The sequence below is a fragment of the Colius striatus genome, chromosome 17 (assembly GCF_028858725.1).
Source record: "Colius striatus isolate bColStr4 chromosome 17, bColStr4.1.hap1, whole genome shotgun sequence".
NCBI classification, from domain to species: Eukaryota; Metazoa; Chordata; class Aves; order Coliiformes; family Coliidae; genus Colius; species Colius striatus.
Window position 1 is genome coordinate 11820111 of NC_084775.1, and position 27855 is coordinate 11847965.

Here is a 27855-nt window from a genome sequence, read left to right on the forward strand (position 1 = left end):
TAGCATATTATTACAAGGGAACATGCTTCTGCAGCAGACACCGTCTATTAAGAGTTTGTGTAAAAGAGGAAGAAGCTTACATTGATCCACTGGAAAATTATCTCTGCTCATAAATTTTGTCAGAAGATTTACAAGTAGATATAGGAATGGGAAACTGTAATCCAAAGAGCCTAAATAGCAACAGTTACATGCTAGCCAGCCACGAGGGTTTGGAAGAAAACACCCTTAGTAGAATGAGTTGGCCAGGCTACTTCTGTGGATGGTGTTTTGTACATAAAAAGCAGGTAGGACAGACACAGATGCCATGTGAATGATGTCTCCATCTAAGTGTTTGCTAATGTGGAAAGATCTATTTTAGCTTGTGAAAGCCTTTCAGGATTCACACATAACCATCTCGAAGTGCAAAGAAACAAAAATCTCTCTTGTCTGCACATGTCTGAGGGAAGAAGGCTCAAAGATCCAGATGAAACTGTGCTAAGATCTCCTCTCAATATCTGAGGGTGATAGAACAACTCTTTTTTGGTATTGCTTTATGCTAAAATACATGGAAGCCAACAAGTTTGAAGTACAGCTTCATCCCCAGCAATCCTATAAGCATGAATAACTACACACTGAGATTTTGCAGCAATTGTAGTTCTGCTGTAAATATCACAGTTTCCATTTCCCTTCTCCCTTTGTTATATGGGGTCCTGCTTTTCAAACAAATTAAAGGAAAGGGATTAGGGACTCTCTTCTTAACTGCTGCATCTAAGCCCACTGAAATATGCACATACTTACAAAGAGATTGGGTGAGACATAGCGGAGAAGAGCCCAGGGAGGAACTATACGTATCCTGTAATCAGCTTTTCTCTTTCTACAATGTCATTTTGCATGGTGAGGATCACCTCTGCTTCTGAAAAAAAAAATCTCTTAATAATCTTAGCAGGTCCCTCATAGCATCTTCCTGAGGCAGACAATCCTTATTCACCTGTGGGGAAATAAGGAGTTTAATATCTCACCTAAAAATCTCACAGCAAATGATTCTTGGAGAAGTCCAGAAGGCTCTGTGGAACCCACACAAAGAAGCACTCCCTCTTTCTCAATCTTACTGTCCCTGGGAATGGAGGTGTGGCAATCATCAGATACAGGAAGCTTTTTCCATAGTAGATCTTGAAGTTCAGTGCAACTGAGGCAGGATTTCAGCAGGAAGAGGAGAGTGACAGGATACCTTGCAATCTGCTGCTTTGAAGCCACAATGTCAAATGCATGATTAGCAAGAACAGGGATATCAAATGAGCCCAGACTCTGCTCTGCTTTAAATAAGAAAGGCAAGTTTATGGGCAGCTGGATTTGCAATACTAGATTGAGCTCAGTACAATTGCAGTAATATTTATCCTTCATTATCAGTTGCCTACTCAGCCCACTGGTGAGCATGGAGGATAAAATCAGAGTGAGCTCCTGCCAGCTTGCTGTGCTGAGAGCTTGGCAGTAATAGGCACATTTTTCCAAGGAACTTTGCATATAGTTGAGCTGTCCAGTTTGTTCACACTGTCTGGAAACCAAAAGGAGAGGGTGCAGCTGCCCAACTGCTCCAGGTGCCTGCAAGGTAGGCCAGGGTATGCGGATGCAGAGGACTCCTGGATTAGCATAAGTGAATTGATGAAGGCTTGGTGTGTCTGGCACAGCATTGATGCTACATATGTGAGTGTTGCTGGGATTTGGTCTTTATAAAAGAGCAAGTGTGTCTGCAAAGTGCCAGAGAGGATGTGACAGGCTGCACTGTCATATCAGTTGCGTGGCCTCTAAAGAAGAGAAACACTACTGTATCTGCCTGACTCTTGAAGCAGCAATTCCTGCAGAGCCTCACTATAAAAAACCTGCTCCACTCATCTTCCTGGGAATTTCTTAAGCTTAAGAAAAAAATTCATTTTAGCATCCTACTAAGAAGTATGCAAAATGACTCTGCTCCTTCCTGTAGGTGTATGTGAGGGACTCGGACTGCTGATATAGTTCACAAACGTGGGCACTTATTGCTAAACTGACAAACACCAGCCTCATGAAATGTACTTTCTTTGCTGGCTTTATTCCCCTCCTCTGACTGTACCTGCAAAGGTAAGTGCTGAAGATTAGCTGGTGATGTGCTGGTACTTCTGGAAGCATTGCTTTTGGGAAAAGAGTGAATCCCCTGGACTGACATCTGGTGTGATTCTGAACTTACTTAGACGTGAGTGAGTCAAGAAAGAGGAGTCAGTGCCTCAGGATTGTGATAAAAATTGGTCTATCTTAGGCTTGTGGCTGTGTATTTGCCTGATTTGTAGCAGAATGAGAGACAGTCAAGGACTAAGGCTCCATCACCTGATCATTCAAATAAATAACAATAACTGAATGTAGAACTCCAATGCCCCTTTCCACTCCCCTACACCATGTGTGCTATTTTCAAGATCTTTTATTTTAGAAAGCTCCTTTCTGCCAGCTTATATGTGACTAACAGCAGCTACTCTTTCAGGGAGTAGTGAAGATGTAACACGTCTCAAAGCACTGCAAGAGCAAGTGAAGCTGCTACTTGACAATTCTGTTACATGCTTTCATAAATGTATCTTTGGAGGTGGCTATATCTGTCTTTGAAAGGAGAAGCAGGTCTCTCCAGGGCACTGCACAACTTGGTGCAAATCCTGGTGTTCACAAGTCCTTTTCTTATGTCTCTGAGTTTAAACCTATGATGAATTAAGTAAAAGAGCAGTTACCATCCTTTGTCTGTAGTGTAATCCTGATTTCCAGAGGTGATTTTGCAGCATGAACTAGCAGAATTTGATGCCCACATCTGATCATTTGCAACCTCAGTACCCAAACCCATGAAAACCCCAGCACTGCTGTGTGAATCTGGAAGATTTTGTTAACCAATTAGACAATTTTTCAGTTATAAGGCCAAATCCAGCTTAAAAGACTTCTTCATGGTTTCCTCTCTTTGCCTCTTGTCTTTGTTGCCTGTATCCAGAATGCATGCATAGAGCTGCACTGCTACCTCCAGCCTGTGCTGGGAGACACAAGCTGCTGACTGGTAGGGTTCTTCCATTAAATGTCCAGAGTTTGTCATAGGCTTTAAATAGAAGTTTACTGGAAGAGATCCAGCTACTGACCCTTGCTTACTGATTCTTGTAGCTTCTGTAGCTTGGTGTCTTCACATGAAATATAGCTTCACTGAGGCTTCTAGATTAGTTATGTGACTTTGTTCTTAGCATCATCAATTCCTGAACACTGAGGAGATGCAATACATGTCAATACCACAAGGTATTACTCTTTCATATGGAGTTCCTTTCATAATCTGGCTATTCTTTCCTTTTGGTTGTTTGAAGATAGCTCAGATATCAAAGTTCAGGACTCACCTTGATTTAACAGTAAATAGACACATGGTATGAGTGCTTGTCAGGGTGGAAAGAGTGTGAAAGCATTTGGAAGATCAAAGCAGCATGACTCTCCTCAGAGTCAATGGGGAATATGTAGCTAAAATCTTACAAAATGCTTTCAAATTATCCTCCACCTTCAATTCTCCATCCTGAAATGTTTTATTGAATGTATTCCTCTTGTCATTTCTTTGTAAGTAAAAGGAAGCTCAGAGTAACTGTAGGCTCAGCTCAGCAGCAAGATCAACTGCTTTTCACTTGAAGGCCAAGTGGCATCTAGCCTGCACTGCCACGTAACCCCATTAACTGCAACAGTGCTGACAGGTTGAGAGCCAGAGCACAATTTGGCTTTCTCTTTGGTTATGGTGAGAAAAGATGACGTTTTTCTAATCTTATACTGACCCTGAGCATGTTTTAAGAACTGTTTTTGCTTTGCTGAACATTAACCCGAAGCACATCATAGCCTAAGTCCTATTTATCTGGTTTGTTGTCTTCTGCATTGTAAGAGCTATAGACACAAGACAGACATTTCCTCTTACCATGTTTATTGCTCTCTCTTTTAGTATATTTCTATACCATAGTATTTACATCTCCCAACAGCAGCGAGTGCCAGGGACCAGGAACTGCAGTTGCCTATCAGAGACTGTCCCATGACAATCTAAGCAGCTATGAATGAAACAATGAGTGAACGAATGACATGAGAAGAAAACAAACCTTTTAGGAGGTCAAATGGAAGAGATTAAATAGAAACTCTGTCTCTTCTGTCCTCATCTGGACTGCTGTGTATTCTGGTGGTTTCTGTTTCATCATTTTTTCTAGAGTATATGTGTGAGAGGAAACAGTTCCTGGCATGACTTTCCTATTTATGCTAAGTACAGCTGTTTTCATGGTTGGGTTGATTATTATCAAACCTTGGAGTTATGAGACTACATTTCTAACCCTTGACAGCATTTGCAGAGCACTGCAAAACCCCAGCACTGTGTGACCATGGGAAAGCTTCACAAACCTTTCCTTCCTTCATTTGCATGATGAGAATATTAATATCTATACTGTATGAATGTGTATTTATATGAAAAATTGCACACACAGACACACCTTTATGTCACAAGCCACGAGACTTTACTATGATGTGCTTTACAAAGTGTTGAGAGGTTTTTTTCCAAAATGCTAAGACACTCTTAGACAATTGGAATTGGCCAAATATTAAATGTTCATCATCATCACCATTGTTGTTATTGTTTTATTAGACTGCACTAAGAAAGAGACGTGGAAATAAAACAGTATTGATCCACAGTAATTGAACTGGTCCTAAATCAGACCTTTGTTTAACTGTATGAGGAAAACAGGATGCCTTGCCTACCATCTTTTAATTATGGTTTTTCTTGATTTAATGAAATGCAGTCAATTTTCAGGCAATGGTTTGACTTGCACATCAGAATACTTCAGAAAGTGTCATAAATTATCACCATTCTTGCTATAAATACAGATAAAGATAGTATATTGGGCATTTTATCCTGTTTTATAGGAAAAAGTATTAAATTACATTTACCTTGTGAACTTCAAACTTTTTAAATTCATCCTGACAACATAAATTATGTTGCTACCAAACTTTTGTTCACTCCAGGTCATCGGAAAGGGTGCTGAACTCTACAGCCTGCTTTGGTCTCCTATCTAAAAGCTCAGAAGAGCTTTAAGTGCTGGCTTTCACATGGGTTGCATTGTTCTGTCTGTTTGTGTGCAAAATGTATTTTCCAGTACAATAGGACATGCTTTTACATTTGTGATCAATATTGAATCTGAGGAACAAAGATGAAATACTTGTTTCCCTTTTTATCTAGAAAATCAATGTTTCTTCTAGATAATATGCAAGGACTACAGACAGGACAAGCTGTACATTATATATCTGAATATATTGCTTAAAAATTGCTGAAATCTTCAAACTGAGCTGAAAGGAACAATTTGTCCAGCTATGGAAAACATTCCTGACAGTCATCTGTCTAAGCAGATCTTAAAAATTACTGAAGATGGTAATTCTTCCAGTCCTCAGTTATCTCTAAAGTTGAAAAGCTTCTGACCCTCTAGTTCAGATCCCTTCCTGTTGTCACCAGGCCAGTCCTTCCCCATCCTGTACTTATTTTTTTATATCCAACTTTATACTTTGCTCTTACTTTTCTTGAAATGCATCTGTTTATTTCAGACAATTTTCTACACCATCAAGATCATTTTAAATTCTAATCCTGTTCTCCAAAGTACTTACAACCCCTCCCAGCCTGGCATCATCTGCAGATTTAATGAAATTAATTAAATGAAAATTAAATGAAATACTCCCATTGACTTCAAGGGGCATTGGAGTGAACCCAAACTGTCTTACATCTTCAAGAAGTAGTTCAAGTGAAATACACTTATTGCTTTACACACCATTTTTGTAAGGGAAAAGACAGATGCATGCTGAATAATTCAGGGTCATCGTTGCTGACTGAGAGAGATTTAAGTAATTTGTCAAAATAATGACCTTTGTTCATGGTGGGGAGCAAGTGGTTCTGGATTTTTTCAGTCCCCAGAGAGATGCTGGAGGAGCCTGGGTTTAGCTCAGCATCACTGCAAGGGGCTTGTTTAGAGATGTAAAATGGAAGGTAAGCATCGGCAGCAGCGGTGTTTGCAGATGATGAGAGAACAATGATGGTATTTTCCTTCCAGCTGATGGAAGCAGTGCTGCTACCCAGTCTGTGGGATACTTGGGAATGCCAGGGTTACTCCTGTCCTGTTCCTAGCTTTGGCATTGTGTACATCTATGTGTATTGTTTTGTAGCCCAGTGTGGAAATTAATTTATCTTCAGTTGTCCAGAAACAAGCAACTGGAGAAGGGAAGGTTGTGTTAGTGGGTCAAGTTGGGAAAGAAATCCCCATGTTGTTCAGTATCCTATCCCACAACTCCAGTGGCAAAGGATGATCTCTCCTGTTCCAGTGCAAACTTTGCAGTCACTTGTACAGCAAGTGTTGTTTGGAAAGCATTCTCTGGCTTTTCAGCCTGTCCATGGTGGCTGATGCCAGCATTCATTTGACACTTGTCTATTATGGCTGCTGCTCAGCTGTTGGAGCACAATCCTGCTTGTATTTGCTTCTCTCAAAGTGATTTTTGGCTTAAAAAGGCATAGGTCTCTTTCTGTGCTTTGCTGTTGCACTATTTTTCTCCAGCCACTGCAAGGTTTTGGCCAACTTTGCAGAGCCTGGCCTGCATGCATGACTGTGTCTATCTTACAACAGATCATTTTTCTTTTTATTCTAAGTGGTGATGTTAGGTATCTGAATATTTGCCAGAGGAACAGAACTAGACTGTGCCTGTCAAAACTCAATATCACAGAGAAGACTGAATCAAGAATCTTTGAAGTCATCCTATTGTCAAAATGGAAATGTCTTTGTCCTTGTAGCTCTAACTTCTAAAGCCTTCCATTGCTAAACATATTTCATCTCCCTTTGCTTGTGTTGCAGTGACTGAAATGCAGTGTCCTTGCTCAGGATGGTGTCTAAGTTACACAAGCAATTTCAGCAGCATTTGGTCATTTTTCTCTTATGTACCAGCTGAGACATGGCTTAACTCAAGGAGCTCCCTGCAGATCTGTGCTTGTGGGACACTGGAGTCTGAGAGTATTGAAGAGTTCAAACTCCTCTCCTTTCATCTTGTCATTCTCTCCTCACTGCAGGGTCTTTTCATTCACTTCTCTTGTGTGACTCTCCCCTCCTTTAAGTCTGTGGAAACTTGGTCTCATACTTGGCTTAGGTCAGGTCAGTTCTCGGTGGAGTCCCTAATTAAAATTTATGTATAACCTGTTACTCTTTGGAAAGAAATTAGAAGAGCAAGACACTTCTTGTTTGAGAGTAGAAGTGCTGTCCCTTTAGGGTAGGATCAAAGGTTACCAGAGATGAAGTCTGAGGTTTGGATTAAATCCTTGGGCAGAAATATTGCATCCTTAATGCTCCAAACATTAAAGTTGTCCTGTGAAGTCGTAAGTGCTATGGTCTCCACTTGATGGATGGAAAATGTGTTTACTAAAGACTAGATCCTTGAGCATCCAATCCCATTTGTAGCTGGCGGGCTCAAGACATGACATGCCTACCATATCTTTAGCACACCACAGCCTATGGCACAGAGATGCCCAAGCTAGTATGTCCACCCAATACACTCTATGGAGGAAGATATGGAGCTAAATGATGTGGGTACAGCAACATATACACATAATTCTATTGCTTTCAGTGCTCAGCTGGTTAGATGTGCTGTAAATCTCTGTCGATCTCCCAGCCTGAGGACTGGCGTGCCCATAGTCAGCCCAGGTGCACCTTGCACACGTGTGTTTGGGAAACATTGGCAGAGGAGCCAACACAACCAGGTCTTCCTGGTTCTGCATGTCTGCCTTCACCCCTCTCCTATCTGTCCTCCTTTATGGCTGTTTTTGTCAAGAGCATGGGCCAAACTTTATAATCCATTTGCAAATGTCAAAGTGTCATTTCTGAGTCTTCAGTAACCACCTGTCACCGCAGCACGAGCTGCGTAATTAGAACTGACAATCCCTGTCTAGAGATTTCTTGGAAGCTGGAAAAATGAGAATGTTGTCAGAAAAATAGCAATGCTTCCAGTCTGCAATGCAGTGATGGAGATGAAAGATGAGTGATTCCAAGGAGGCAGAGAATAGATCAGCCCAGTGCCTTTTTCTGACTAGTTTAGAAGTCCAAAACGATCTGTAAGGATTTACATTTCTCTTATAGCCTTAAAGAAAGCGTATTTTAGGCTGGCTTCTCCATTTCTCTCTCTTTAGGGACCAAGCCAACAGCAAGTTTCACAGCAGTCATGCTGAAAGCCACAGTAAGGATGGTGATTTCTTTTGCATCAATTGATGCAAAAGAATTGTTTGTATTTTACTCGTATCTTAGATTTTTTAGTAATTTTCCATAAAATTACAAAAGGCCTTTAAAAGAGGATCTTATGTTCTCTATCAGAGAAAAAAGATATGTAATCAGTGTGGAATCATACTGTGTTCTCAATTCTGACTAACAGATACAATTCTCAGAATACAGTATGATTGTTTTGTAGGTGGACAGTGACTTTCAGTGGCCTTTAAGGCTCACATTTCAGGGCACAAACTAGTTGGCTGGAAAGGTAGGGATGTCTTTTCAGAAGTTGCTTTAAAAATCTACTTATAACAACTATCATCTTGGCTGACACTTTGGGAATTGAGCTAGGGACCTCCTGAGTTAGGAGCTCAATCTCAAACAGAGGAGCTAAATCACATAGCTTGGCCAGCTGTGGGATCTTACACTGCCTATGCAGCAGGGCATGTGGAGGAGCTGCAATACACAATGCTCAGCACATCATGCATGCTTCACTTCCATCCCAGCTGCACCTTCAAAAGCAGCACATGCCTACGAGCCATTTGAGTTTGCTCATGAAGCAGAGCTCTCCTTTGCACTCGCACATGCACATATATCAAAAATGACCTGGTAAGAATAGATGGGAAGTGACTGGAAGTGTGTCTCAAGGTAATGAAGATAAAATCAGGAGTTCTTTGAAAAGGCAAGCTTGTTAACATAATTGTAATGTATGTGATGGCGGTGCCAAAAAAGAGAACTCAACATAACCAGTGGAAATACAGCTCTGTGCAAATACTGCAGATTCAGACAGTCCAATCCTTACATCTGTCTATAAGATTATAGTGCCAGGGCATCACCCAAAAGGATAAAAGGTACCACATCTACTGAAGCCACCAGAAGCCATGAGGATGGCAGCAACATGTGTGCCAAGAGCAAAAGCGTGGAGCTCCCACAAGTAGTAGGGTCAAGGGAACTCTTGGCTGCAAGGCCAGAGGCTGCCCCTGGTCTTGAATAACACTGTGGTAGGAGAGCTCTGTGATTTTGGGATTGATGTCTTGGCTGGGTCACAAATGTTCTCTAAAGCCTTAGGCATATGATTTGATCTCTGTGCAATTCAGCTCTTCAACTCAAACAGTAAATAAAGGTCTTTTTTGCTTCCTTGGTTAGATGTCATAAGAGCTATATGAAGGAAATGTCACTGGGTATTGCAGTCTCATCTCCCCTGTGACTAAAAGGTTTGTTAAAATACATTAATGAAACATTTTTAGGAGGAAGAAACATTTGCATTTGGTGATTGTCAAAGGGGAATGATGTCCACATTGAAGAAGCCATGCCTCAATGAGGAGTAACCTGTTGGAAGGCCACCGAAAAGCAAGATGTGGGAACCTCAGTAGTGCATCCTTGGTATACTCACCCCAAACAGGAAGGGAGAGTTCAGAAAGGTGTTCATTTGGGACTAACCAAGGACTCAAGCATATATGAAAAAGAAATCTCCCTAATTAGGAAAACTTGGTAAACAACTGATGTCACAGTCCAGCTGCACTATCAGCTACAGCTTATGAGACAAGAACGAGCCTTGGTCTCTGCATGAGGACAAGCTCACAGCTTGCTGCAGTAAGAGGGGACATCTTGGGAGGCTGCACTCTCCTTAGGTGGCACAGATGAGAAACCTCTTTTTCATGCAGGGAAAACTTTTCTTAAAAGAACCTTTTGTTTTTGTGTAGAGCAATCAGCATTTGAGTAAAACATTTCTTTCAGCATTTATCTTCCACCTACATGTCTGTTGTTCTAGGATGCAACTGAGTGCAACACATACTTTCTGTGGTCAGCTTATGAAGGGATAAAGCACATGCCTGGTAAACTCTTCTGAATGTAGATTTATGGCTTTGTATAGTAAGAAGTAGTGTAAAATCAAAAAGTATTATGGTAGTCAGTGGCAATATTTTGGGCCATTTGTGAATGAAAGAAATGGAAAAAAAATGTGATGCCTTCAGATGAATTGCATGCCTGTGGAACAGAAAGGAGTTGGCAGAGATTTTAGTTTCCTATAGACAGGAGGAGTATAAAATATCCTGGATATGACAATTAGATGCTTTGCACACCTAGTTTTACTGTCATGATAATTATAGACAAAGTTACTGACTGCAGGTGAATGCTGCTGGGTGTTTAGTTTCACAGTCTGGGTCTGAAATCAATGTGTCAGTGTGGTGTCAGGAGCACTCACAGAGAATGACAGAGCCACAGAATGGTGGGAGTTGGAAGGGACCTCTAGAGATTATCATTTCAGTCCCAGTGTGCTGGGGGGGGGGAATGTGCTGGGAGCAGCAATGGGGCTGCTCCACACCAGCACTGCCGCTGCTGGCATTCTGGGGAGCAGCATCTCCTGTGGTCCTTCAGCTGCCCTGGGAGAACATTGGAGTTACATGAAATACTTTGCTCAGATTCATATTGCAGGCAGTTCTGTCCATTTTCCTCTCAACAACTCCCAAAGGAGGTGGGCTCCCATTCAGAAGGAGCAGCCCTTAGAACAGGTTGTTTCAGGGTGTGTGTGTTTCAACTACCTTCCTCTCCCCAGCATAGCTTCACTGACTGGATCTGACAAATCTAGAAGATGGACCAACCCCTTTACAGCACAGTTTTAGTGTTTAGTCTGTCCAATTTGTCACATTCTTCATTGGCTCTGCTTCACCTGGAAGTCAGGTATTTATTACTGAGACACAAACAAGCAGCCTATGTGTCTCCTTTCCTTTCATGGTCTGAAGCAAAGTTGTTCTGTTGTCATTACTCCTCTTTAAGCTTTACTGGAAGGAGGGGCGAAATGCCATTCTCAGTTTAGTAATAAAAGGGATGGGGTAGTGGATGTGTTTATCATTCTTCTCTCACTTTGCTGGGATGACTGCAGTGAGTGATGCAGAATGCCTATAGTTTTCAGATCAAGAGAGAAATAGGAAGATGTAATGTAATTAACATAGGCAAGAAAGTGTTGTCACATTCATTACAAACAATTGTGGCTTCTAAAATGTAAAGCATGATGTGATGGGTTGTGTCCAGCAGCTTTCTAGCTAGTCCTCAGACAGTACTTGCCTGTCTAAAGCTCTCCTACGTGACAGTGCTGCCATTCCCGTGTCCCGCTGGGGTAGAGAAGCAGACAACAAAGCTGTCTCATTCTTCTGCTGATCCTGTGCTGGCAGGATCGCTGCTCGCTGAATCCCGAGAGCAGCAGGTGGACAGGAAGTCGCCACCTTCCTTTTCCAGCTGGAAAGAGGGAATTGCAGCCTAGCCAACAGCAAATGAGGAATGGCCATAGCAGCACAAGGAGTGGAGAACAGCAGGAGTGAATGAAGCCATTTGATTTCTCTTTGCATTGCCTGCTTGCCAGGGAGGCAGTTTCACCCTATGCCACATCCCAGGGAATTGTATCATGCCCTTGGTGCGGCTGAGATCAACTGCTGGTGCAGGGGAGAGCGAGTGAAGGACTGTCCTCCAACTACAGATAAGCAACAGAAAGATGTACTTGTGTAACCCTAGCACCTGAGCTCTTGTTTCTTAGAGATTAAGCTTTGCAAAATCCCTGTAAAACAAGGGGATAGTATCTTCATTTTACACATACATCAAAGGCAAATTAAAGCCCAGATTCTTAAAGAGATTAACTGCCAAACTCCCCTTGAGTTCAGTGGGAGCTAATACTTCAATATTCTTGAGAGTGTGGATCTCAATAAATTACACAGAGTCGTCTAATAGGTGTGTGATGGAGTTGGGAATTAATCCCAGTCTTTTGGAAAGGTTGTTCTGTGCTTTTACTTTCCTTCCTGCACTGTACATTGTGCCAAAGGTAATCCAGTTTTCGTGTGATTGGATTTTAATTGAGCAGACTTTCATTGTGATGGGTTTGTTTTGATTTGAGGCCCCAGTTGATTATGGCTTATTGGGGAAAACATGGCAGAATATATTCAGTTACATTTTGTAGTTCTGTAAAACAGCTTCATGAAATTATGCTAATTTCCCTGGAATTTCATCTCTGACAGAAAAAGGAAGAGAAGGATGCTAGCAGGTTCCTGTTGTGTCAAAGAAACATCTTGTTTTGACATTTCCAAAATGAAATGTTTTGATTTTTCATTTTAAAATAACTCTTTCCTTGATGTAAGGGTATTTTTACATATTTTTAATCATTTGAAATTGAAATGAAACCAAATTTCATGACCCAAAAATGAAATCAAATGTAGGTGTCTTGACAGCCTTCCTGAAATGAAGCATTCCTCCTCCAGGCAGTGGCGGAGTGGGACAAGGAAGAAGCTCTTTTGCAGACTGCAGGTAACCTATAGGCAGGTATTAAATGATGGGTGAGGTTGGTGTGTACAAAGGTTTCTTAATATGGCCAGAAACGACTGTGTGGCAGCTGCTCTTCTCTCACTATATCCTTCAAAAATGCATAGACTCTGTGGAAATCCACTGCACAGATAGATTTGACTGTCTTTAATAGTGCAAAGGTGTGCAAAAGCGACACAGAAGGGAGAAATCCATCAAAATCTTATACTCCAAGTCTTGATTTAAAAAACAAAAAGGTGCTTCCTGAGAGCTGACTTTTAATGAGGGGATTTTTCAGTTAGTAACACCAACGTACTGCAAACATTCTGTCAGATCCACAGCGTTCAAAAAGAAAGTATTAAACTTGCAGCTAGACTTGGATCTTTGCCCAGAATTCTAAGTCCTTTTAAAATGTGTTGTTGCATATTTCACTCAGGTATATTTTGCTAAGGATAATACATTGATGTTTGCCACAAAGCTATAGAACAAACTAAAACATTTCTTAGAAATTAATTGGTATCAGAGTTCTCTTAATCAATAGACTCTGTGATGTGCTTCAGGTGGATTAGTGCAGTGAAAAACAGTTTTCATTTGCACAAGTCTCTGCTAATATCTATTTATTGCTGAACTTCCTCTGGAGCAATGCTAGATGTGCTTCCTTCACAACACTATGGAGATGCCTGGCAGGAAACAAGCTCTTAAGACCCTTAGAAACTAAGGGAGCTGTTTGTTGCTGGGTGAAAAAGCAGATGGAGTTGTGGATTGCAGCATTCTTCCCTGTCATGCTGCAATAGGAAAACAACTGCAGAAAAGTGTGGACACTTTGAAGGTGTGCACCTTCAAAGTTCAGAGCATCCTCTGGGTTTTCTGAATCTGTAGAGTTCAGATACCTCCTCTAGAGAAGGCACAACCTTCCAGCAGAGAGTGGGGAACCAGATACAAAGGGATGATGGGGTCTGAAGTCTTGTGAACACGAAGCTCATCATTCACCAACTTTGAAAGGGTATCCTCAGATTTTGGCAGACACTTCAGTACTCACAGTCAAAACTTAAAATATTTACCATGAAGATGACCTCATGCGGTGAAAAACCCCCCAAATGGGGAAAGCTGTCCAGGTGATGCTAGGTTTAACATGTGTCAGGAATCCAATCACTAGGGTTCAAGCCAAGTCATTCTTTCAGCAGCTCAGTTTAGGATGTTTACTCTGCTGAATGTGCAGGTCACTGAGTAGCTGAGGAAGAGCATGCCTAAACTTGATGTGATACCCATTTGCCTTCACTGTTTCTCTCTGGGGAAAAAAACAACTCAAAAAAAAAAGATGAAGAAAAAAAATCTTTCTTTTCTCTGCAGCACAGGAGGTGCTTTAATTATTCCTCAACAGCAGCTGTTCAGTGGTTGTTCCTATTTCCAGCAGCATCCAGGGTGGTTAACAGATTTGCTGCTGACATCAGATCTAGGGATGGTGATTTCTTAACCTCAGAGTCCTCAGAGAATCCCAAACTAGGGGACAGATTCCTTCTCAAGACATAGAGTGGGCTTAGTGCTAATCTACCCCCTGTGCTGCTGCTTCATTATAGTGATTTATCTCTGTCTTGCATAATTTCAGGCTGGATTCAGTTATCACAGTAACGAATGTCACTCCCAACACCTCAGGTTAAACGTGGGTGATTAAAGGTGACTACACCTCCCCAGAGTCATTTATAAGTGACTTATGGAGCTAATAATGGCCTCATCCTTTTGTACTTTGGTACACAGCTTGTGTTCTGGAGTCTTTTATAGCTCAGATGAGCTGCTTTTGCTTATTTATTTTCCTCCTCATTCATTTTTAATGGTTATAAGAGACTCCTCCATTCTTCTTCTAACAGCAATGATTTAGGCAGAACTCATTAACATAACTTATGTTACTAAATATCACCATTTATGCTGGTAGACCAAAGAAAATGTGTGCAGTGCTAAATTAGAAGAGATCCTGTGAGCTTGCCAAGGTGGCAGGGCTGTGTTTGCAGTATATATTATAAAGGGAGAGTGCTTGTGTGAGGGAAGGATTGCTTACAGAAGCATGGACTGGGGACAGAGTCTCAGAGTATTGTGCAGTCCCAAAATAAAGATTTTTATGTGAAAATATCAGAGATATTTTCACCTAATTGGCCACCCTTGAAATGTCTAAACTAGAAGTGCTCTAGGTACATCTTATTTTGAAAGACTTATTAGCTGTGCGTTTGTAAAGGTTCCAACAGAATTACTGTAGCAGAAAAGCACTTTCCTGTGAGAGTTTTACTGCTATCCTGTGGGAATTTAATAATGATAATGAGGTGGGGAAAGATTGTTAGAGTTACTTCTGAGAGCTAACAGTGAACTGCTGGGTAGCTCTTCTGGGAGTTCTATTCAGCCCAAACCCTAGCATTTATGGGACCAAAGGATTGGTCAGCCACACGAATTCAGGTCTACCACAGACAGCATGTGCACAAGGGCAATGGGAAGAACAGTAAAATCAGGAAAGGGATGGGGACAATGTTCACCTCAAAGGGGGGTCAGTGTGTTAGGGACTGTGTGCAATTTGTGAGGTGCTCCATTGTTTCTGTCCACGTTTTTCCCAGCCTGGATGAGGTCATTGGATTACCTTTGGCACAAGGCTTTGAAGGGCTCTGTGTTTTCTTCCACAGTTAGTCCAGCAAAATGTGAAAGAAAATAAAGAGAAATTAATAAAAACTAATTTCTTTTGCATGTGATCATATCTGAAGAGCACACAGAATATGGGGTGTTTTAAAGGACAGAGGTAGCTTCTTTTCAAGTAACACAAACAGGCTTTTAAAGTAAATGTTAAAAAGAAATGCTTTGGACCAGCAGTACTGCTCTCCTTTCCTAATCAAGATATGTTTGCCAAGGAAACAGTCCTGTGGTAAAGTGACACAGCAGCATCACTCTCACAGTTGCAAGACTTCAAGCTGAAATCTGGGCACAGTTTTGGGGTACCCAATGTAGAGAGCTGCACATGGGGCTGAGGAATGAATATTTATAATGAGGATTTTGTGGTAGGCAGCAGCAGTTTCTGAGTTCTGTTCCCATTTCTGACAATAGGAGTGGGGGGTTGAATTAAAGGCAACGCTGGGCACATGTGAAACATTCCACTCTGCACATTTTGTAGCGGTGATGATTGAACTCGACATCCAGCTTGCCAGAAGCCACATGTTTGGTATGTACATGGTGCACTTAGAAATCTAATTCCCAATTCTATGCTGTGCTGGCAATAAGGGACCTCTGACCTCTGCTGCCCTGGCACACAGAGATTAGATATGAGTGTGTGACTCCGAGGAAGCTGTCATCGTTTTTCACCGATGTAAGAAAAAGAGGTGGAGCTGCGGGAGCCCAGTGAAACCCAAAGCACTTTTATAACCTACCAAGCTCATGCCCAAAAAAGCCATTCAAACCCCAGTTCCCTCAAGAGATAAAAGTCCCCTATATTGAGAGAGTTTCTGGAGCATCTTGTGAGCACTAAGTACAGCCTCTCTTAATTAATGGAAGGCAGCTCAGCATAGTTGTGTGAAAAGCTCCTGCGACAGAAAGCCCAGAAAGGCTTTAGCAAGGGAGCACAGCACCAGAAGGGTTTAATGGCATTATAATGTCCTCGAATTACACTGGCCACAACACAGAGAAATGTATTCCAGCAGTACATTAGCAGTAAAAGAAAATCTGCTCTTTTTCTCTTGAGCCTTTGTTACCTTTGCTGAAAATTGGAGTTGCTGTCCCTGAGTTATCAAAACTTAAAGGCAGAAGGAAAAGAATGGGTGGGAGTCCTCAGGTTGTGGAAAGCAAACAAATTGGTTATCCCCACAAGTCACCCACTTTGCTCCAGCCCCTTTTGTAGCTCCTATTACCATTTATAAGAGGTTTAATAATTTTCTGAAATGTCTGTTTTGGGACCAAGTTTCTTCAACCTCATAGTTCTCTCAGTAACTGTCAGGGAGCTGTTAGTTGATTTAGTACAGACCCTCTCTCTGGTTCACACCCTCCCGCACTCATACCCGAGGGTACACGCAGTCGCTCCATTCATGCGCTTCGTAAACTTGAACCACAGCCATTTCTGTTGTGTGCTGAGGCGTGTGAAGCAAGATCTGTACTATGGGAAGGAAGGTTGGTAGCTAAAGGCTGTTTATATGAATTACCACTGAAGAAAAGTTGCTGCTTGACAGACCGAGGGATTGAAATCCATTACAGAAGGAAAAGGAGACATGCGGGCTCACAAAAGGCGGCGGCAGCAGAAGCTTCTCTGTGCTGCCTCCGTCAACATCAACATGGAGGAGGGGTGGGAGGGGGGAGCCCAGGGCTTTCCCTGCCTGTGCCAGCTGAGGGGGCTGCCCAGAGGCTGCCAGCTGCTGAGCTGCATTTGAAACGTCTTTGCTGATGTGCCTGCTTGTCCTGCAGAGGCTCAGCTGAGTCCCATCAAACTCATTTCCTTAAATTACTCATTTCCAACAAACAGCTTAGAAAACTCAGCCTTCAAAAAGAGAGAACCTCGATTTTTCTTTGTTCTCTACTTCTTTTTAGTCTTTCTCTTGGGCTGGAAGATGAATTGTTCGGATGTGTCTGCAGTAACACGGGCATGGCCGATCTGCCTTTCCATTGATGACCTGTTTCTCAACGGCCTGGCCTGATTTATGAAAATGTACTGTACTTCGCGCCGTGTTTTGATGTTGTTCTGTGAGGACTGTGTGCAAACTGCAGCAGAACAGTGATGCTTATTCATTCAAACAGTGAAGGGCTGGCTGGGAACTGAATGAGCTCATAGCTGTTGCCGACTTCACTTGGAGAAACGGAAAGAGGAGAAAGCGGGTCATTCTTTTCCTTGTTTTATAAACCATAATCTTGAGAGCACAAGGTCATGGTATTTATTTTATTGTTCAGATCATAGGTTTTTAGGCCTGGATTCTTTTTTTAACTCTCACTGTCTATAATAAGTCTGATAAAGTTGGAACTGAAGCCTGTTTGCCTGCCAAGTTTTCTTCCTCTCACTATTGCCTGACCGTTAATGAGTTTAAAAACTGGGAGTCTGATCTCCATCTCTTACTAGCATCATTCAGCTGTTACATTTATTGCTTGGGAGGGTCTCAACCTTCTTCCAGCCTCTATATGCTGAACTATTCTTCACACACACAGACCAGGAAAATCCCATTTCAAAAGCTACTGCTCAGACAGTGAAACTTTACCATGGTGGAAAGATGTTTGACAAGTCCCTTGTTAGAAGTTCTGTTGCAAGTGCAGAGCAGAGGATGTGCAGGGGAGGCAGGAGGGGTCTGCCGGGTGCAGGGCTCCAGGGGCTCAGCACTCTCATCTGCAGTGCTTTGGAAGTATTCCTCAACTGTGATTTCTCTGCTGCAAGGCACAGAAGTTTACCTGTTACCTTAAATCACTGGGAAATGGTTTCATTCCTAGGCTGATCACCTATGGGGACATGTAATTGCCTAATGTGTTAATTAGCTAAGATTCATGAATATGAGGTGTTGCTAGCTGGAAGCAGAGGTGGTGAGGAAGTCACACTGAAAGCTAATATCTGGCTCCATGCCCTACTGAAAAAAATCCCTGTCTTCAGGCCATTCACTTGTAAGAGTTGTCCAGCCTGCAAAGCACAAAGGCAAGCAAAGGACCTTGGGGCAATCAGCTCCCAGGCTAAATGTTTTCCTTGGTGCCACCTGTCTTCAGGTTTGATCTGTTGGCTCTCAGGTGAAAATCAGCACTTTGAGACTCTGCCCAGTTTTTCATCCCAGAGAAAAGAGGCAAGGTACAAAGAAAGCAGCAGACAGAGCTTATTAGTATATAGGAGAGTTCTCTGCCTTGACAACAGCACCGAAAATACAAAAGTGAAACAGAGATAAGTGCAGTGCCAGCAAGGAATAGATAAATTCCACTTACAGAAGCAAAGGACCCCATGGGATAGGAGAGGGAGGAGATCTGCCTGAAGACCTGACTTTCTGCCTATTGGACAGGCTGTTAGATGTTGCAGTCAGAAGTATGATGTCATTCTCACCCTGAAAATATTGCACTTAGTGAGCCTTCTGCAAGGATGCAAGAGGAATGTTTGCTCTCTTGCTGCTGCCCAGACATGCTGCTTCCAGAAGGGGAATGTTCATATGCCTGTAGCAGTCCCTATAGCCATGTCTGCAGGCTCACATGAAGCTTCTCCAGAGTTCTGTGGAGTCTCACCTTCCTCAGCTCAGGCCAGTTTCGATCAGCATTATGATGAAGTAGATACTATCTTGGTGCTGAAACCAAGGGCAATTATAAGATTTTGAACTTAAAACAGATATTGCTTGCAAGAGAGTCATTGCAAGAGTCATGGAAAACCTTGTTTGATGTGTTACCTAGGCTCAGACAGGCAACCACAGAAATGGATTTGCTAAGGATCTGTCTGTAAGGGAGGTGGTTGTTGTTTAAAGATAATAAAATTAGGAATGCAAATTGTCCTACAAAAGCTGGTGATATTTAAATATGATTTAAATTCATTTAGCATTTAAACAGAAAAGTAGAAAATGGCATTAACTTCAGATGAGGATGAGGCTGTGCATTCTGGAGTCAGAAATATTAAATACATCTGCAGAATGGAATAGAGGGATGGCTGGTAATGGATTGTGAAAAAGAGTTCAGGATTTTAATAGATCATTCTTTCAGATCATCAGCACTGTAAAGTGGTAGTTAATAAATTATTTGACGTGTCCATTTACTCATATATTTTAACTATCTGTAATGAACAGGTCCTGTCAGCTCACCTAGATCCTCGCAATAGCTGCCTAATAGCTTGAGTGAGATTTAGTAACTCTCAGCAATATTGATGTCCAGAGCTGCAGGTAATAAAAGTCACAACATCAGGACTAGCTTGAGCAGTATATTGTGTGAGTCCTTTGTCAGGCTTCCAGCAGAGATGAGGCTGTGTGGCCCCAGTGAACACCACTGAGCACCAGTGAGCTCTTCCCTGTGATTCTTTTTTGGTTGGTGTGACCTGGCACCTGTAATGAGGCTTCTGAAGAATGGTTTGTCCCAATTTGGGGCTGACTGGAGAAGTTTATCCCTTACTGAATTCTCTATATGGGCAGTTGCCTGTTCCTCCACACAGGTATGTGGTATCCATTGGACAAATAAGAGGATAGTGGAGACTGACTGAAAGGAGAGACTGGGAAGAGGAATCCTCACTCAGGGCTGTTATACTAGAACTAGCCTAGTGTTGGGATGGGAGTTAAGGACAGAAGAAGCTGTTCTTTTATCTTAGATTATACTGGAAATGTTTATAACAGAAAAAGCTTTCCTGTTAAAATGTTGCCAAATTACACAGGCTATTATGAGCATATCAGCCACCTTTCTTGTTATTTCTAGTTGTCCTCTGAACTCGGAGCTAGTTTAGACGTGTAGCCTTTCTCTCCTCCCACTCACTTTCCCAGCATGTGCTGTACTTTATAATTTGTGAAGAAACTCATTAATTTTTTCTTTTCTTTCTCTTTTTTTTCAGGTTTCTGACAGATGTGACTATGTCTTTGTCAATGGGAAGGAAATGAAAGGCAAAGTGAATGTCATAGTTAATTTTACTTACCAGCATCTGAGTGCCCCTTTAGAAATGACAGTCTGGGTTCCTCGTCTCCCGCTGCAGATAGAGGTCTCTGACACAGAACTGAATCAGATCAAGGGGTGGAGAGTCCCCATCATCTCTAATAAGAGGTAGGTTTCATTAGAAGATGTTCATTCTGGGCTGTGCACTTGCCAAAGACCTGTCAGGGCCAGTGGATCTTAACATGTTCATTTGGCCTTAATGCAATTCCAGCGTAAATTTGAAGGCCACTAGACATTTATTCAATAGGCTCCTGCACTGGACTTATGAGGGAAATGGAAACTGCAGGTTGCATGATCCTACATTGGAAATCAATTTCCTTTTATAGTGCTAATGACTGAGACAGAAAGGTCCAATTGGTCAAGTTAGGCAGGATCAGCCATGAGACAGCAGGAATACATCAACAAGGACCAGCTCTGGCCAGACAGGTCAGTCTCCAGTCTAGTTCACAGGTCAGTTAATTTATTTGTTGTTAATGGTCACAATTAGTACATACTTGGTTCATATCACTGTAGGATCTAGTGGCACTGATCATGTCCCAGAGACAATGATACTCTAGGGCTTTAAAGGTACTGTGTATGCCCACAAGGATAGTGGCATGTGAGTGGCAGGACAGAGGATGGATGTAGGCAGATCTAGACTGCTTTTATCTGTTGTCACTATCATTAAGAACAAGAAGAATAAATGGCTAAAGTAAGTACTTGCTATACTTACCTACCTATGAAGACATCATTTATTACAATGTTTCTGTTAGTATCACAGCAAAGAGATGAGGATTTTGGTGGAGATGGGATTTCAACCCGAGTGCCACACAGAACGGGATGTGTATTTAGGTGCAGACAGAGGAGATTTCCATGGCAACACAAAGATTTTTGTGGGGAGATACAGAAAGAATAAAGTGTGAAGATCCTGAAAGTAAGGAAAACAATGAGAGATTTTTGGAGAGGACAATGTGGTAGCAAAGCTAACAGGCCAGCTAGTGATTTCATCAGCTCCTTTGGAGATTTAGGAAAACAGGGTAAGAGTGAGGGAATCTGACTGACTTCAGAAATGCACTGAAGGAGTCAGCTTCAGCACAGCAATGGAACGGGGCAAGGGCTCCTTGTTCCAGCAACTAGCTGCACACTTATGTCACCAATAGCTGTCCTGTTGCAAGCCCTCCCAGTACCAGTTTGAATTAATTTTTTATTCTTGGTGTCCTACCAGACCAGCCAGGGACAGTGATGATGAAGAAGAGGATGAACGTAAGGGAAGAGGCTGCGCCCTTCAGTACCAACATGCGATGGTGCGAGTCCTCACGCAGTTTGTAGCCGAAGCCTCAGACCCTGGCAGCCAGCTGAGCTATTTACTGGGATCTGACTGGCAGATTGACATCACTGACCTGGTGAGGGACTTCATGCAGGTGGAGGAGCCAAGAATCGCTAAGCTGCAGGATGGGCAGGTTTTGATTGGGCAGGAGATTGGAATGACAACAATTCAGGTAGGGAAAATTAATTACTTATTCCTTTTCTTCCAATAACCCCCCACCTTGAGAACTGGTGAGGTGTGCAGCAGCTCCTTACATTAGCAACAGAAATGGGAGTCACGAATTGTTGAATGGAGCAGAATTGCAGCAAGGACTGGAAGACACAGAAGAGGTGGTTTTCTCTTCCTGTCCCATGCCCTGAAGTAATGTAGATTGCAGTTTTAGTAAATTTAGTTCATTCTGTTTACTTGGAGGCTATTTCTGGTTCTTTTTGTCTAAGGCTTTTTTTTGAACCTGGAGTCAGTATGTCCTCCAAGGGTGCAGATTTAGTTTCATTAGTTTCAGCCAATATGGCCAATAAATATCACTGTATGTGTGATTGTGCCTTCATGTCCCCACTCTGAAGTGATTCTACTAAGCCTATGCATCATCTCAGCTTTTTCCTGCTGAAATAATGGCCTAGAAGATGAGGTTGTGGGCTTGTCTGAGCCAAAAACAAAAGGAGGGGAAAAAAAGGAGGGATTACACCAGTGATACATGTTAACAAGCACTGGATGAGGAAAAAAGGTCTGTCATCATCCCAAACTGTCAAACCAGAAAGCAGCAACCACACCTGTCAATAATACAGGTTGTCAGGGCTGCAGAAATGAGATTTCATCGTTTTTACTTTCTGCAAAATCTATATTTTCTGAATGACTTTCCAAAGCTCTGGGACTTACCATGCTCCAACAAATGCACATAACACTGTGGCAAGAAAAATCCAAGGGAAAAAAGCTAAGAGCAAATTATATGTAAGGCATACCACTTACAAACTCCTTTGAAATGCTCTGTACCTTCTGTGGATCATTAAATTCAACTTGCTTGCTAATGAGCATCTTTAGATGTCACATATCAGTGCACTGACCTCCATGTACATTTTTTTAACTAAAACAAGTTTTCTCTGTCAATTTTGTACCCAGCACTGAGTGGTTCCTGTAGCAATACATTAGCCTTTCTTTCTATAGGATAAAAATAAATGCCATTTATCAGATGGATTTTATCTAAGTCTACAGACTGCATTATATATATACTACCTAAACTCACAGTCATTAATAAAATAATTCTATTTGGCATAAAGATTGCATTTACAAATAGTTAAGGCATCTGAAACAGATGTGGTTAGCATATCACAGAGGTGAATGGCACAGCTGATTACAATTATGTAGGTAAAAGATGTTTAAAGCACTCTGTTATTGCTGAAGAGTTATAAAATGTGACTAGCTGGTTTTAGTCATATTTTGATAATGTCTGTCTGCTAAGAATAATTCTACCCATTACCATGAATATCACTTACCTGTATTATAGCAGCTCCACAGAGCTGTTTTCCTTGGTGCTATGCAGGATGGCTGTCACTATCTTCAATTTTTCCTTCCAGATATTGTCCCCCCTTTCAGATGCCATCTTGGCCGAGAAGACAGTGACAGTGCTGGATGAGAAGGTGACAATAACTGACCTGGGTGTGCAGCTGGTGACTGGATTATCACTTTCTCTGCAGCTCAGTCCAGGAAGCAATAAGGCCATCTTTGCTACAGCCGTAGCACAAGAGCTGCTCCAGTCTCCAAAGCAGGTACTGTTGCCTACATGGTGTTGGTTGTGTTGTGTTGTGTTGTGTTGTGTTGTGTTGTGTTGTGTTGTGTTGTGTTGTAGAAGGACACTGCTCTAATTCAGAATATCCATTACAAGCTGATGGAATTAAAATGATTTGTTACTAATAATATGCTAATAAAATATTTTCCTTGTGGGCACTTTTTTTCTGAAGGCCACCAGAAAAACAAAGATCATCTCACAAAAATGGCACTATGTCTAAACCTCAGTCAACAAACAAGCATGGCCAAGTCATGTAAATAACACAGACAACTCAATGATGTGCAATAATTAAGCAACAGCAATCCCCTTACACACACACCACCTTTCTGTCCCACCCAGCACCAAGTTCATCCTTCCACCACAGGTATCCAAATCAGCCCTCTAAGTCCATCTTTAAATGAGAAAGTGTTTTGTATTACACCAAACTGTTCTTCCTTTAGTTAGTTTCTGTGAGCATTTTAAGAAGTTGGGGAACATCCCTTTCATTCTGATTCATTACTAGAATATGAATCAGCATCGTTGACTCATTTCCTGATTCATGATTTCATAAACCATTTTTTCTCCCTGTTATTCCTGGTCTCCATATTAACAAACCAACAGTTACCAAGGGCTTTTGGACTCTGCCATGTCCCCATCAGTCCCTGCTTGATATTTGTCCTTGTGCTTCTGCCTACATTTGAAATTTAAATGTTTTTTTTTCAACTCAAATCTATCAGTCTGGGACTTATATCAAGGATGCACTGGGCTCTTAACACTTTAAAATGTTCTGAGTTTTAAAGGTAAATGATCATGACATGCATGTTTGAAACCTGGCCAACCGTTGAGATGCTTTAATTCATCATAGGGTCTTATCCTTGGGCTGCAGGTTGAGAAATAATGCACAACTGCTGTCTTTGTAGGGTGATTCAAGCCAGGCCCCCATAGCCTTCCAGGAGTTAAGGAATCAATGCCAGGCAGCTAGAAATAAGGACAGTGAGCTAATCCATTGCTGACATGGCGAGTTAAAGAAACTACCTCGAAATCATCCCAAAAGCTGGGGTCTATGACATTTAGTCCCAGTATGCTGCCCAGCACTGACACATCAGTTCCCAAAAATGATGAGTCCCTTTCTGGATGCAAGGGAACAGTCAGAACAATGTTGGATCAGTATTAAACCAGCTAGGAAGATGTGCACCTTCCACCCTTCAAGGACTGATTCCATTTGAAAGGTGTAGGTTCCTTCTGTTGCTTCATACACGATTTTCAGAGCACAATCCCTACAAGCAAAGCAATGCAAAATTATTAAATGATTATGCAGGTTTAAGCAACACAGTGGGAGGATGAGAGCTGATGACATAAATTCTATGCAGCCTTCAAGAAACATCAGAAGATTAATAAACACAAAGCCAGGATTTATGACAGTGTCAGCAAAGTCTTAGGGCTCTGTCCTGAAATAGAGACAGAAGCAAATCTCCCATTGAAACATGGGGAGCTTTACAGCTGTAAGGATTTCAGAATCAGGCCAGTAGATTATGCACAATGCAATCCCCAAAGACTGGAGGCTTTTTCTCAGTGGGCTGAACAGGTGAATGACTGTGTGCTGGAAACAATTTAAAAGATAATCATATCTATTTATTCACCGTATATGTGTCGAGTTAGAATGTAAATACCATCTGTGTGAAAAACTGTGTGTTTAAAGAAACAAGACTTTTCTAATCGTGCTTTCTGCAAGTACAGTTATTAATCTGTTGGTTGGCTGTTTGCTTGTCAGGCTTTCTCTGAGAGCAGGGGGATCCTAGCTCTTGGCAGACAAGGACCCACTTCATTTTAGACACCAAAGAATCCATTCATCACGACAGGAGTCTTTCCGGTGGGGATCCTCCAGTGTCTAATAAGGTGTAAATATCCCAACCATAACAGTATAAGTTAGACCATCAGAAGCAGGAATTAGATCCCAGGAGAGCAACCAGAATTTCATCTGTAAATGACTGATGTATGAATGGCAAGATTTTTTCAGGTAGTATGACAATTAGAGGACCCAATGTACAGAAATGAATGAGCATAGGTTTTCTGAAATCTCAGAGTGCTTTAAAATGTTTCCAGTTAGAAACCAAAAGCCAAAGTTCCCAGGAATGCTGCACATTACACACTTGCAAGTCTAGAATTAGTGCTCAGGTCTGACCCATTTACATTCAGTAAGCCTCCGTGCACACTGAAGTATACAATCTGAATTGCTGTGACATGAGATTAAACTGTATTATTGTCTTGCTTTTAATTGCTAACAAGCATGAAAATTACCCTGGCCATATCCTAAAGAGGCAACTGATTGGTTTCCTCCGCTTATTTAATCTAAGAGACCAGAATCAAGTGTTGAAGGTGTGGAGCCGTGGATGGACGTGCTTGCAATAGGCGCTATTTTTCTAGCACGTGTTGTGTGTAATAAGAGGAGACTTTGTGTTTTAAGCAGTTCACAAATAATGTATTTTTTTTTTTCCATTTAAATATGCAACAGTAAATGATCTCAGTCACTGGTAATGCTTTCTGACATGCAATTTATTACAGCACTGAAGTAGATTCTGCAGAGCCCAGGGGATACAGCTCCTTTAAACACCTTTGGGGAAACAAATCTTATTATCGATGAGTATTTTAAACTAGTATTTCTCTTCTTATCTTGGCAAGATATTAATTTTATTGCTCTCCCTTTGTATTTCTTTTCTGATTATAAATGCTGTGTGGATCTTGTGAGGAGGAGGGAGTAGACCAAGACACAACATATTTCCCTTGATGTTTATTCGGAGTGTATGTATATTTGTTTTATGTATTATAGGAAGCAGCCATCAGCTGCTGGATCCAGTTCAGTGATGGATCTGTCATGCCTCTGGATATTTATGACTCCAAAGACTTCTCCTTGTCAGCTACATCTCTGGATGAGAAGGTGGTCTCCATTCAGCATGACCCCAAATTCAAGTGGCCCGTGATTGCTGCTGAGACGGAAGGCCAGGGGACACTGGTGAAGGTAGAGATGGTGATCAGTGAATCGTGCCAGAAATCCAAAAGAAAGAGCATCCTAGCTGTTGGAAGTGGTAGCATTAAAGTCAAGTTTGGGCAGAGTGACAGCAACCCTAATATCAGTGACAGTAAATACAGGGGTGCTGGTGTCCACATAGAAAATCATGCCAGTGACCGGCGTCAAAAATCCACTTTGCAGGAAAGAGCTGGGCTAGATGGCCAGTATTACAGCTCCTCAATGGGCTACGAGCAAGGCAAGGGAACCACCACTCAAAGGTCTATTTTAAGTAAAAAAGAAGACAGAGAAAGCCTCCTGGATGATGACAGTCATCTGCAGAACATCCCGATAGACTTCACGAGCTTCCCTGCACAGGTGGATCTGCCAAGAAACAATGGAGACTCGGAAGAGAATGACCTAGTCCAGACCCCTAGAGGACTCAGCGACCTGGAGATAGGAATGTATGCTCTTCTGGGAGTCTTCTGCCTGGCAATTCTGGTCTTCCTAATCAATTGTGTCACTTTTGCTTTGAAGTACAGAAACAAACAAGTCCCCTTTGAAGAGCAAGAAGGAATGAGCCACTCTCATGACTGGGTTGGGCTGAGCAACAGGACAGAACTTCTGGAGAATCACATAAATTTCTCATCCCAACAAGATGAACGCATCACAGCCATTGACAGAGTGGACTATGAGGAGAGCAAATATCTCCTCAACACAAATGCTGCCAAAAATATGAATGGACAATCTTTCAGATCTCCTGAGTCCACATTCACTGAAGGGAAAGAACAAAAAAGTGAACCAACTACTTCTCCTACCTCTAAGAGGAAACGGGTTAAATTCACCACCTTTACCACCATCTCCTCTGATGATGGGTGTCCAACTGTCAACTCAATCTTGATGAGCAGTGAGGATGACATTAAATGGGTCTGCCAGGATATGGACCTAGGGGAGTGCAAAGAACTTAAAAACTATATGGAGAGGTTACATGAAAATGTGTAGTAAGACACAAAAGACTTTTTTTTGTTTGGTTTGTTCGTTTGTTTGTTTTTCACTCACCTTCTGCCTTTAATTTTGGGTAGTGGGGCAAAATTTTGTATTGATAACAAGAATCATCTGGTGGATAATAACTCAATGGAGCCCCAAGAAGCCACCCAAAAGCAGCTGGGAGAGCAGAGATCCTGGACAGCTCTTAAAATTCAAGCCTTCTCTGTGCTCAGAGATGGAAGTGAGAGATGTGTGTGGTTTTTTGATGCATGGTAACGTGGAAAAAAACTTAGCAAAATAATACCATCTCATTCTCTGAGCTTTCCCAGGAAATCAATAAATATAACAAACTCCAGTGCAGTTTGGATATTACAAAGTTCGCACAGCTCTACTGTTCAATATTGCAAGCTTTGGTTAAAAGCAAAAAATTGGTCTCAGAGTAAATAGATCCACAAAGAGAGCATGTCATTCCAGCCACATGCAGAGAATATCCATCCAAGAACATTAATTTAAAGCTGACAAAAAAAACAACAGTGTGAGCAAAGCAGCTCCCAGAGCTGAAAATTCATGAGTTTCCAAAGAATCTGGAGGGGAAGAAGGAGTAACTGGGCTGTTTACAAACCAGAGTGTTTGCCTCCCAAGCACTGAGAATGGA

At 41.8% G+C, this 27855-nt stretch overlaps 1 protein-coding gene across 1 annotated transcript in view; it reads left to right on the forward strand.

The window, feature by feature from the left end:
- The window catches only part of TMEM132D (transmembrane protein 132D), a 234809-nt gene extending 207594 nt beyond the window's left edge, over positions 1–27215 (forward strand). Inside the window, exons 6-9 of the mRNA XM_010196487.2 lie at positions 20044–20249; positions 21346–21619; positions 23019–23210; positions 26037–27215. Coding sequence (XP_010194789.1) covers positions 20044–20249; positions 21346–21619; positions 23019–23210; positions 26037–27215 — 1851 coding nt within the window. The remainder of the gene's footprint in view (positions 1–20043; positions 20250–21345; positions 21620–23018; positions 23211–26036) is intronic.
- The last annotated feature ends 640 nt before the right edge of the window (positions 27216–27855 follow it).